This window comes from Mastomys coucha, unplaced genomic scaffold (assembly GCF_008632895.1).
Source record: "Mastomys coucha isolate ucsf_1 unplaced genomic scaffold, UCSF_Mcou_1 pScaffold14, whole genome shotgun sequence".
NCBI lineage: Eukaryota > Metazoa > Chordata > Mammalia > Rodentia > Muridae > Mastomys > Mastomys coucha.
In genome coordinates, this window is record NW_022196896.1 from 85,791,780 (window position 1) to 85,803,374 (window position 11,595).

The window sequence follows — 11,595 nt, forward strand, 5'->3', positions numbered from 1 at the left end:
AACACTGGTTATTTCACTTTGTTTTGTTAGAGCTTCCCAGGTGTGAAACGTTGTCTCACTGTTGATTTGACTAAACTCAGTTTGAACCTCATTCAGGATCTTAATTCCTCCAAATACTCATTTCACTCTAGGTTAGGTGGTTGAGCCTGCCTGGTGGGGGCTGGGAGGACCTCCACAGAAAGGAAGCTGGAGGACCACAGGTAGTTGCACTTCTGAATACCAACCGACAGGGGGCGCTTTCCACAGCAGCTTGTTTTCCTTGGTGGAAACTGAGTCCTAACCAGCAAAATGGCCTTTGGACTTCCGGTCCTTTCTCCAGTTTGTGTCTTCTGAGTATAACCATCAAAGAGAAGCAAGCGGCTAAATTCATAACAGGGTACCAAGCGATAGTCATTATGCAAGCCGGTCACACCTTGCAAGACATGTAACATCCTAGGTCGCAAAATGGTATGGTCATGTTGTGTGTGTTGGCGCGCGGGAAGAGGGGGTTGCAGGGAGGGGGCTGATGTGACAACTAAAGTGTCCCCCATTGAGAACCCGCTATGCAAAGAAAGCCAGAGCTTCCCAGTGTCTCCCAGTCACTCATGCAAAGCAATCACTAATAAAATGAGGCTTTCTGTCTAGTTCAGGGGATCCTGGGGTACATGTCAAGGGAAATGTCACAGATGGCTTTAGGTGACCTAGAGGACTCCCTGAAGTCTGTTAATGGTTAGTTGACAATGACAGGCTCATGTGCTAAAAAAAAAAAAAAAGTACCCCAACATGGCCTCCCAACCCACCTTCTGCCCCCGGACTTGGTATGTAAGACTGCCGGTCCCTTCCATATCCAGTGGGCAGCCCCACCTCCATCCTCACCCCAGTCAATGCCTTTGGCTGTCTCTGCCCTGCCTGGGTTAAAGGACTTCATTCCCCTATGCTGCCATAGCAACTGGAAACAGCCTCCATTCACAAGGAGGCAGCGGATGGTGCCTTGGCCCAGATTTGTAGATCGCAAACTGTAGCAGAGCAACCAGGTCTCAGGGACAACAAGGGCTCAGGGGAGCAGAGAGTACACAGCCTGCTGTCCGAGGAGCCAGGCCTTACGTTCTGATTTTCCTCTCTACAAAGATGCACTCTGTCTAAACTGTGTGGCTGTGTGGCTGGCCAGTAACTAGACTGCTGTACAAGGGGAAATGTATTTCATAAAAGGCCCAATGTTTGTAGTCTCCTTTGGCTTGCTGTTGAGCTTTGGAAACCCTGAGGTGTGACCAGTTTTCAGCCTTCAAAACTGAGATGAACTGCCCTTGAGAGGGAGTAGTCAGAGAGGAGACATGTTCACCCTCTCTCTCCTGAGCCGAGGACATGGGAAGTTGGTCCAGAACAAACAGAAGTTGGAAGTCTATTTTGAACCAGAGGTAAGTTAAGTCTTAGCGCTGGAATGGGGGCGGGGCACATTTTGAAGATGAAGGGGCAATGTTCTGCCTCTTTTCAAGCTATGTTTCAGGAAGTGTTGGAGCCAACAAAGTGGAGGACACGGGAGGATCTTCCCTTGTGTGCCCGACTCCCAGGGATTGCCATGGGAACAAGATCTGCCTTCCTCACACCCACTCCTCACTGCCTCTGATCCAGCCTGAAGGAGAAGCTAGATTGTCTGACACTGGATGATTGGTTCGAGACCAGAATTCCCACCTGGTGTTTAGAAGGAGAGCTGACTAATGTTGGCTTTTTAGGAGCCGTGGTCGGTGGTTGAAACGCTGTGTGTGTCTGTGCCTCTCAATGCTATTTGGAATGTTGTGGAATTCAAACCCACAGGATTCATATTTAATAGAGGCCAAACCAAATCTCATTTTAGAAGATTTTTTTAAGAGGTGGTAAAACTCCCCTTGCTGTGCTTGAGTTTTATTTCCTGAGGATTGCTAGGAACCATAGAGGCACTGGGGAACTTTGCAGAGTCACAGGTCAAACAGAGATCTCCATGTCATGGTAGTTTGATATATTATTTGACCCTCACTGTGATAAAAGATATATAAAGTTGCAAAGGACTTCAATGGCCAAGGGCATACACTTACAAAATATATAGCCACTTTATAGGCACCCAAGTAGTCAAAGTAGGCAATGTTACATAGAATCTGAAATGTATAGATCTCCTCTCTATGCATAGCAGAAAGGGTAGCAGATTGGAATAGCTTCTCATATTTAAATCAGTTATCAGTCCGAATCTAATTGCCAAGTCATCTACTGTCCTTGATAATTCTGAATCCTTGCTTACATGCTAGAAGGTGTAACTAGCCTGTAATCTATACCGTGCTCTACTCAAAGCTTCTAGACAGATATGGCTCTTCTCAAAGTTGTATGGAATAAAATGGATTTGTGTACTAGGTTCTACTAATTTTTTGTTATTGTGTTGGTGTGTGTGTGTTTTAAATTTTCTATTATTTTTAGTTAACTGTAGGTGTGTGTGTGTCTGCATGTGGGTATATGCACATGAGTTCGGGTACCTGAAGAGGCCAGAGGTGTTGGCTGCTCTGGATCTGGAGCTGCAGAGGGTGGTAAGCTGCCTAATGTGGCTGCCGGGAACTCAACTTAGATCCTCTGGAAGGGCAACAAGCTCTTAGCCACTGAGTCATTTCTCCAAGCCCATGTTTGGGTTTTGTTTTATTTGTTTTGTGAGTCAGCATCTCTCTTTGTTGCCTTGGCTGTCTTAGATAGAGATTTAGACATGCCTGGATCACCTCAGATTCACAGAGATCTACCTGTCTCTGCTGGGATTAAAGGCCAGCTGCACTAAAGAGAGAAAACCCAATTACTAAAGAGTAGTTCTATTTCAAAATTCCACCTGAACATTCAGAGAAAAATTAACAACCGGGAAGAGGGGAGAGAGTGATCGGAGAGATGGCTCAGTAAAAGCCATCTGACAACCTGAGTGTGACCCCTCAAGCCTATAAGGTAGAAGGCAAAAACTGAAGCCCACACACTGTCTTCTGACCTCTACACATGCATGTGACATGGAAATAAATGGTTTTAGAAAGCCAAAAACTTTGCACAGGCAGTGTTTGCTGCAGAAGGATCTTCCACAGTGTCTTAGTGAGGCTTCATGGCTTGGAAGACACATCATGACCAAGGCAACTTTTTCGTTGTTGTTGTTGTTGTTTGTTTTGTTTTGTTTTGTTTTCAAGACAGGCTTTCTCTGTATAGCCCTGGCTGTCCTGGAACTCACTCTTTAAACCAGGCTGGCCTCGAACTCAGAAATCCGCCTGCCTCTGCCTCCCAAGTGCTGGGATTAAAGGCATGCACCACCACCGCCTGGCTCCAAGGCAACTACTATAAAGGTGAACATTTAGTTGGGCCTGGCTTCCAGTTTCAGAGGTTTAGTCCGTTATCATCATGGTGGGAAGCATGGCAGCGTCCGGGCAGACATGGTGCTGGAGGAGCCTAAAGTTCTATATCTTGATGCTAAAGTAGCCAGGAGGAGACTGTTTTCCTGCAGGCAGCCAGGAGGAGGATCTCTTTTGCACTGGGTAGAGCTTGAGCATAGGACCTCAAAGGCCACCCCAGAGCGATGAACTTCCTCTAACAAGGCCGTGCCTCTTAATAGTACCACTTCCCATGGGCCAAGCATATCCAAACCACCACACACAGTGTCTCAACTGACAATTTTTCTTTTCTCTAAAGGACTATTTGAACTGGAAGTCTCCAGAAGACTACGTCCTTGTCAGCAAAGCCCAGAATGGGGACAGTGCCAGCCAGCACTCCTGGAACATCTTTCCCCCTAAGACCTTCAGCACCAGAAAGGGGGCACTGATCCTCTATTCAGAAGGGCTAGCTGTGTCAGCATGGACACCCAGAGAGAGGAGAAGAGGTCCCAGGAAGAAGCCAGACCTTGGACTGCACACACTACAAGACCTCAAAGAAGCCATCTTGGCATATGGAAGGAGAAAGGTGAGTTTGAAAGATGGTGATGTGTGTTCATAAATGCGATTGCAGCCATGAATGTAACTTCTTGGGAGGGAAGGAACTCTCAGACCTCCATTTTGTCAACTTGCCCTGTTTGCTGAGAACTGTCATGAGGCTCAAAGTCTTACAGATCATATACGGGGAAAGCTCCAAAAGCAAGAAGACTCTGGAATCCTGGAATTATCATGTTATATTTCTCTTTCAATTACAGTGACACAAAATCCCTGTCACATCTAGAGTGTAACCAGACCCCCAAACCCTGTCCTTTGACCACAAACATCCCCATTCCCCCTCTGATGTTCCTAGCCTGTGGAAACTAGAATGTTTTAAATATTTACCTTGAGCCTTTTGGCATCAGTAGAAGTTAATTACTTTTTCCATTCTGCGTTTACTATTAAGGGGAAGCTCTGCTCTCTTCTGGTTCACATTGATGTGTTGAGATGCATGCTTGGCCTTCTGCTTTCTATAACCACATGCACCAGTCCTAAGACAGTCTAGGAAGACATGTCATTCTGTGAAATTCTAGATTGGAGATGGTGGGTTACTCCCTAGTTTCAAAGTCTCTCAGTTCTAATAAGGCTTTAGCTTTTGACACTGGGCCCTTCATACACTGGCTATCTCTTCCTTGTCCAACCCTATGTCCCACTTCTTCATCCCACCTCAGTGATGGACCCCTCATGGCCCCTGTAAAGCAGACTAGCTCACCCCAGCAACTCCTTTCTCAACTATACTTTTGTGCATGCCTCTGGATAACTCAACCCAATCTACAAAACTCAGCATATCATCTCATAAAGACTTCACTTCCTGAGCAAAAAGTGGACCACTGCTTCCTCCATTGCAAACATCCTTATCCCATTATTCCTTGAGAGCTGATTTCTTTGATATAATGGGATTATATCTCCTCTGGGGCAAGCACTGTCTGAACTGGTCGTGTATACTTTCAGTGTCTCCTAATCTGTCTCCCACTCTGATCATCAGGCAGGCACCTTAGTCACATATCCTACCACAGGCTGAACGAAAGCTTCTTCTGTCCTCTTGACCTATGCCCCACTGTGTAGGCAGCCGCTTGGACGATAAGATCTAAGATGGCACCTGTTCTCGATACACTGTAGCAATAAACCAGTTCTACTGTGTATGTGTCAACCCCCCAGTCAGTGAAATCAGGAAAGGGGAACTCAGGCACAAATTGGTATGATACAAATGAAGAATTACAATATCTAATTGAGAGGATAGAGAAAAGCTCCCTTAGGAAGAAGCGGAAGAAAAGGGGGCCAGAGACTGAAAAGGGTCCCCCAGGCTGGGTGCTGTCAGCACCTCCCCCCTATAATCCAATCAACAGTGGAAGTCCAGGCCTCTTCTTTTACCCAGAGGTTTGGCGAAGGGTGAGGTCAGAGCTCCAGCTCGCCTGCCCAGTTTATCAAGATGCTCAATCCTTCTTTAGAGAGCATCCTGTTATCTTTCCAAAGATTACGTCAGCTACCCCTATAGTTGGGGCTCCAAATATGTTTACTGACAAAAACAAAAAAGGGGAATTGGCCAAGGCCGTACCCCAAAAGAAAATTTTTTAAATTTGGATGTAGATGGCCTTTCTGCTGTGAATTGTCATCAGTGCAGCAGAGGTTCCCTGAAGAGATTTATGCCAGAATCTGGTATTGACGTGGGCGAGAGGCTCTGTTTTTGTGTTTCTGCAGGACCTCCGAGATAGTAATTGACAAGGCCTGGTAGAGAGCCAAGCGGAGCCGCGCTCTAGAGAGTTTTGTTCCTCCTGGGTTGTGTCCTCTGTTACTTTGCAGAATGAAAAGGGAGCATGCTAAACATAAAGCAGTGGTTTACCAAGTCTTGGTGGCTATCAAGAATGACACATCTCCCAGTGTTTGGCTGGCCTCACTAAAACAATAATCCGCCTCAAACACTCAGGGTTGGTGAAACGCACCAACTCCATGGCACCCAAAGACAGGCAACCTTCCCCGAACACAGACCAACCTAAGACACGGAGCCCTCAGGCGGGGGGGCGGGGGGGGAGAATTCCTATGATGGGTAAAGCTGTGATCTTGAAGTGGAATGACCTAAGACAGAGACCATGACAGAGTGCATTGTCCCCTGATCTATTGTGAGCAGCCTTCAAATAAAATAAAATAAAAAAAAGGGGAGATGTAGGCAGCCGCTTGGACGACAAAATCCAAGATGGCCCTGGTTCCCGATACACTGTAGCAATAGACAATTCCACTGCGCATGCGCCCCTCCCAAGCAGGTGTATGCTAATGAGGGTTTGCCGGGGAACCAATCCAGGAGGACCTGGCAGCTCAAGCTCGGGTATATAAGGGGCTGTCTCCAGCCATTCCAGGCCACTCCACAGAAGCAAGCAGACCTGCAGCACCTAGGAAGAAGAAGAAGAAGAAGAAGAAGAAGAAGAAGAAGAAGAAGAAGAAGAAGAAGAAGAAGAAGAAGAAGAAGAAGAAGAAGAGCCAAGAAGAGCCGTGCCATCAAGAAGAGCTGTGACACTTAAGAACCTAGGAGAGCTGTAATACCTAGGTACCTTAAAGAGCTGTAATACCTAGGTACCTAGGAGAGCTGTAACACAAAAGAAAATTTCCTGAGTAAACCGTGAGAGAAGAAGTCTAAGTGTGTTCGTCGTTATTGCTGCCATCCAGGCAGCAAGGCGCCATACACCACTGCCCTTTACTATGAAATCACAAATAAATACTTGAATGAAAGGGAAAGAAACATTTGTCAAATGTTTACTGTTACTTTAAGCTATTGTTTAATTTGACCCTCCAGCATGCTCCCATGAGATGCGGTTTTTCTCAGCAACTTTCTTTGTCCCACTTATGCATCTTTTAAAGACAGGGTCTCACTATGTAGCCCAGGTTAGCTTCCGACACTCGCTCATCCTGCTTCCGCCCCACTCAGGCTCTCTTGCAGATAAGGAAACCGAAGCTTAAAGGGGTTGTGTGACTTCCTGAGGTCAGTGAGTGACAGAGTAACCCTAGGTGTGCACACCTCTCCATGGCTTGTGTGGATACTGTCTGTGACCTTGAAGGCACTCTAGAGGTCATTGTGCCTGGTCCAACTGTTTTCCACATCCTTCTCCTGCTCTGCTCTGTTCATACAGTTGACCATAGGCTCCATACAATTCCAGAAACATCTGTGTTAATGAGCTCGCTGGCAGTAGAGTACATTGGGAGGAGACTAGAAGGGAGGAGGAGGGAATATCCAGAAGAGTTCCCCTTTCTATTCTGTCCTCATTGACAAGAAACACCTGTACAGCTCCTGAAGGTCACCTTCCCTCAGACAGGCCCACACCAGCCCCACCCCTTCCCAGTGACCCTTGACCCCTCTCTTCTCTTTGTCCTTCTAGAGTAGAGTGGAATCAACTCCCCAAGATTGCAGGTCTCAATGCTGTTTTAATATCTATTTGACTTTTGTTTTTGTTTTTGTTTTTCGAGACAGGGTTTCTCTGTATAGCCCTGGCTGTTCTGGAACTCACTCTGTAGACCAGGCTGACCTCAAACTCAGAAATCCACCTGCCTCTGCCTCCCAAGTGCTGGGATTAAAGGCATGTGCCACCAATATTTGACTTCTTAATTTGCCCTAAATTAAATTCCTTCTGCATTTAGTGTTTGCTTGCTTGCTTGTTTAATTTATAAAATTGATTGTTCTGCTCGAATCGAGACAGCTCTGTCTCTGTCTTCGGGCTCCACAGAGGAGCTATGTTCTTGCCCTCTAGGACCTAGCTTCTAGTCACGACTCAGACTATAGGAAACTGTGGCAGAGTCCAGCTCCAGATGGCGGGAAGGGAAACGGGGTAAAGAAGGCTTTGGAATAGTAACAGGCAGAAACCTAAGGTTAGGAAGCATAGTATTGTGGATTTTAAGTGGAAACAATTCAAGGAACCTGGGATTAAGGAAGATGAATACTTCAGCCATAGACTCCAGAGACCCAGGAGCCCAACACCCACTTTCCAAAAGGCCCTGGGGAAATAGTCTTAATCATTAAACTGAAAAGCCACATGACCTTTCTGGGGGGCATTTTGACAGAAGCCTATAAAAGATTTATACCCTTTGACTCAGCATTCTATTCTTAGAAGCCCCTTAGGAACAAAGCAGATATATACCCCAAGATTTATGCCCTAAATGTTTACTATAGAGTTATCCATCACTTCGCAGAACACTGGAAACTGTAAGTGTCTCACAATCCAGTATTGATTAAATGAATTACAGTATAGATTCTGGGGCAGGCAAGAAACAATGTATTAATCACAAATCACATGAAAAAATATTCACAGGGTCCTTTTAAAAGTAGATTACAAGGCTGGAGAGATAGCTCAGCGGTTAAGAGCAATGACTGCTCTTCCAGAGGTCCAGCAACCACATGGTGGCTCATAACCATCTGCAATGAGATCCAATGCCCTCTTCTGGTGTGTCTGAAGAGAACAACTGTGCACTCACATACATAAAATAAAATCAAAATAAAAGTAGATTACAGCCAGACGTGCTGGCACACACCTTTAGTGCCAACATTTAGGAGGCAGAGGCAGGCAGATCACTGAGTTAAGAGGCTAGCTTGGTCTACAGAACTAGTTCTAGAACAGCCAGGATTACACAGAGAAACCACATCTAGATAGATAGATAGATAGATAGATAGATAGATAGATAGATAGATAGATGAATGAAATTAGGAGATTACAAAATAGTATCCATATAAAGTTTTAAAAAGATTACTACTGTTTGGCCAGCAGTTAAGAGCACTTGACGCTCTTCCAGAGGACTGAGTTGTGTCTAATATGTAGTTCAGATAGCTCTCAATTCCAGCTCTAGGACTTTGCGTGGCCTCCTTTGGACTCTGCAGGAACCCATACTCACACATACACAAACCCACACACACATACACACAAATTAAAAAAAAAAATATTGCCTGGTGGTGAGGGTACATGCCTTTTAATCCCAGTACTCAGGAGGCAGAAGTAGTCAGATCTCTTGTTGAGATCCGTTCTAGGCCAGCCTAGTCTATGGAGCTAGTTCTAGGACAGCCAAGGCTACACAAAGAAACTCCATGTCAAAAAAAAAAAGAAAGGAAGGAAGGAAGGAAGGAAGGAAGGAAGGAAGAAAGAAGGAAAGAAAGAAAGAAGGAAAGAAAGAAAGAAAGACAGACAGAAAGAAAGAAAGAAAGAAAGAAAGAAAGAAAGAAAGAAAGAGAAAAAAGAAAAAAAGAAAATGCTTGCGTATTTGCTACGATCCTGGAGCTGTTTTAGGTGAAGTGGAACAGAGAACTGTGCTAGAAATGTAGCTCAGTGATTGAAATCCTACTCAGCAAACTATGACACAAACTGAATCCACCATTACGCACACTGTGTTCCTCTGGGTCACTCTGTCTTTGTCTAAGTAAAGGAGACCTGTAGTTAAAAAGACCACACTCAAAGGCAAAGAGCCCACATGGGGAGGGAAACAGAGTGGAAAGTTCACCCGTTATGTGGTTGACACTTACTGAATGTCTGTACTGACTGGGCCAAGAATTAGAACCCAAATAAACAAGGTCCCACTTCCATACACAGGTTCAGAAAGACCATGGTACAGGGAGATAGGAGTTCCCAAGCACAGTGCCTCCAGTTGTATGCCAGTCTGAGGGCATCTCTGTAGTGGCATGCTTCTCTGGGTCCACTTGGCAGGTTTCCGGATAATCCAGCTTCCTGAAGAGCAGAGATCAATGTCAGGTCAAAAGACGACAGACTTCAGAGTTCTCAGACCTCTGCAGGCTACCGAGCCTTCTCTTGGTTTTTGTTTTGGTTTGGTTCAAAGTTAAAACCATCACTGAGGACTTTTATTCTTCCAGCATCTCCGTGTGTTTAGAAGTCATGTGGTTGTTAAACCCAGAGTTATAAGTTGGGGTAGTTTCTAAATGAAAATCATGGCAATGATCTTGAAACACAACAGAATTCTAAAGAGTTTCTAAAATAGTCAGATATATTAATTTTCAGATTGTTTTCTTATTTCTCACTTTTATGTTTTCAAAATTTTGTGACTCAATATATTAATTTTCAGATTGTTTTCTTATTTCTCACTTTTATGTTTTCAAAATTTTGTGACTCTATTGATACTTTTAAAATGCCTACTTTCTCTGGGCATGATGTTGCATGCCTTTAATCCCAGCACTCAGGAGGCAGAGGTAGGTGGATTTCTGAGTTTGAGACCAGCCTTGTCTACAGAGAGAGTTCCAGGACAGGCTATACACTAATAAAATCCTGTCTCAAAAACTCAATACATACATAATACATACATACATTCATACATTCATACATACATACATACATACATACATACATTCATACATACATACATGCATACATTCATACATTCATACATACATACATACATACATACATAAATGGAGATGCTACATTAGTCCATTTTCTGTTGTCACTGAATACAGCAGACTGGCTAATTTATAGAGTAGGGCTGGTGGCAGCTTGTCTGTTCAAGTGCCTGACATTAGTGTCTATACTACATCTGATGACAGGCTTCAGGCTGCATGTAACAAGTCAGAGGTAATCAAATGATTTCAGAGCCAAGCCATACAAAATAGCTCTGGCCTCTACTCTTCTTCCTCTTCCTTCTCCTCCTCCTCCCCCTCTTCCTCTTCCTCCTCCTCCTCCTCCTCCTCCTCTTTCTCTTTCTCTTCTTCCTCCTCTTCTTCTTCCTCCTCCTCTTCCTTCTCCTCTTCCTCCTCTTCTTCTAAAACCACTAGTGTCATGGGGACAGGAGAGGGATCCTCATCACCCCCTTTAACCCTAATCATCTCCAGAGGCCCCACCTCCAAACACCATCAGAACATGAATTCATTGTTAGGCCAGAAGTCAATGTCAAGTGTCTCTCTCAGTCAACTCTCTGCCTTATTTTTAAGACAAGGTCTTTCACTAATCCTGGAGCTTACCCATTTGACTTGACTTCATGGAAAGGCAAGTACTTACCATCTTCCCAGCTCATGCTAATATTTTCTGAATGTTAACTGTACCAGGCATTTTTATCTAGGGAATGCCACTTAATCTGAACAACCCTATAATATGGGTGCTAGTATTACCTCTGCTTTGAAGGAGGAAAAAGTGGGACTTGAAATTAAATAATTTATCCCAAATTACACACCCAAGCTATGCAGCTGGAATTGGAGCATAGACAATTTGTTCTAAAGCTCAGCTCAACCCCTAGCTTCATGTCTCAGAAGAAAAAATGTTTCTCCCCAGTTCTGGCAACATGTGTAAGAAGCAGACCTGGAGAGAGCCCAGAAAAAGAGTACATGCCCTGTGTGTGAGAGAGCTAAGATTGCACCTCAGTCTCTACTAGGAGAGACAGAAGGGAGGAGGAGGAGGAGGAGGAGGAGGAAGAGGAGGAAGAGGAGGAGGAGGAGGAGGAAGAGGAAGAGGAGGAGGAAGAAGAGGAGGAGGAAGAGAGAGAGAGAAATAGAGAGAGAAAGAGATCAAAGAGACAGAGAGGCAGACAAAGACAGAGAGAGGAAAGAGGAGATCTGAGTCTTCCAACACATTCCTTACACAAACCATTTACAGTTCTAAGAAAATGAATCAAATTTTCATTAAAATCTAACTGGATTACAGAAAACACTTTCATGCTAAATGAGTATGATTCAGTAGACTTGTTTTTTTTTTTTTTTTTT

General features: G+C 44.6%; 1 protein-coding gene across 17 annotated transcripts in view; it reads left to right on the forward strand.

The window, feature by feature from the left end:
• Positions 1 to 1,044: 1,044 nt before the first annotated feature.
• Kiaa2012 (KIAA2012 ortholog) overlaps positions 1,045 to 11,595 on the forward strand; it is a 119,191-nt gene continuing 108,640 nt past the window's right edge. For 6 of the 17 annotated variants that reach the window (XM_031367613.1, XM_031367619.1, XM_031367627.1 and 3 more), the window contains exons 1-2: positions 1,050 to 1,394; positions 3,652 to 3,918. In XM_031367613.1, coding sequence (XP_031223473.1) covers positions 1,311 to 1,394; positions 3,652 to 3,918 — 351 coding nt within the window. In that variant the 5' untranslated portion in view covers positions 1,050 to 1,310. Of the gene's footprint in view, positions 1,395 to 3,651; positions 3,919 to 11,595 lie in introns of all 17 variants that reach the window. The other 11 variants (XM_031367624.1, XM_031367626.1, XM_031367620.1 and 8 more) reach the window with 5 other exon arrangements.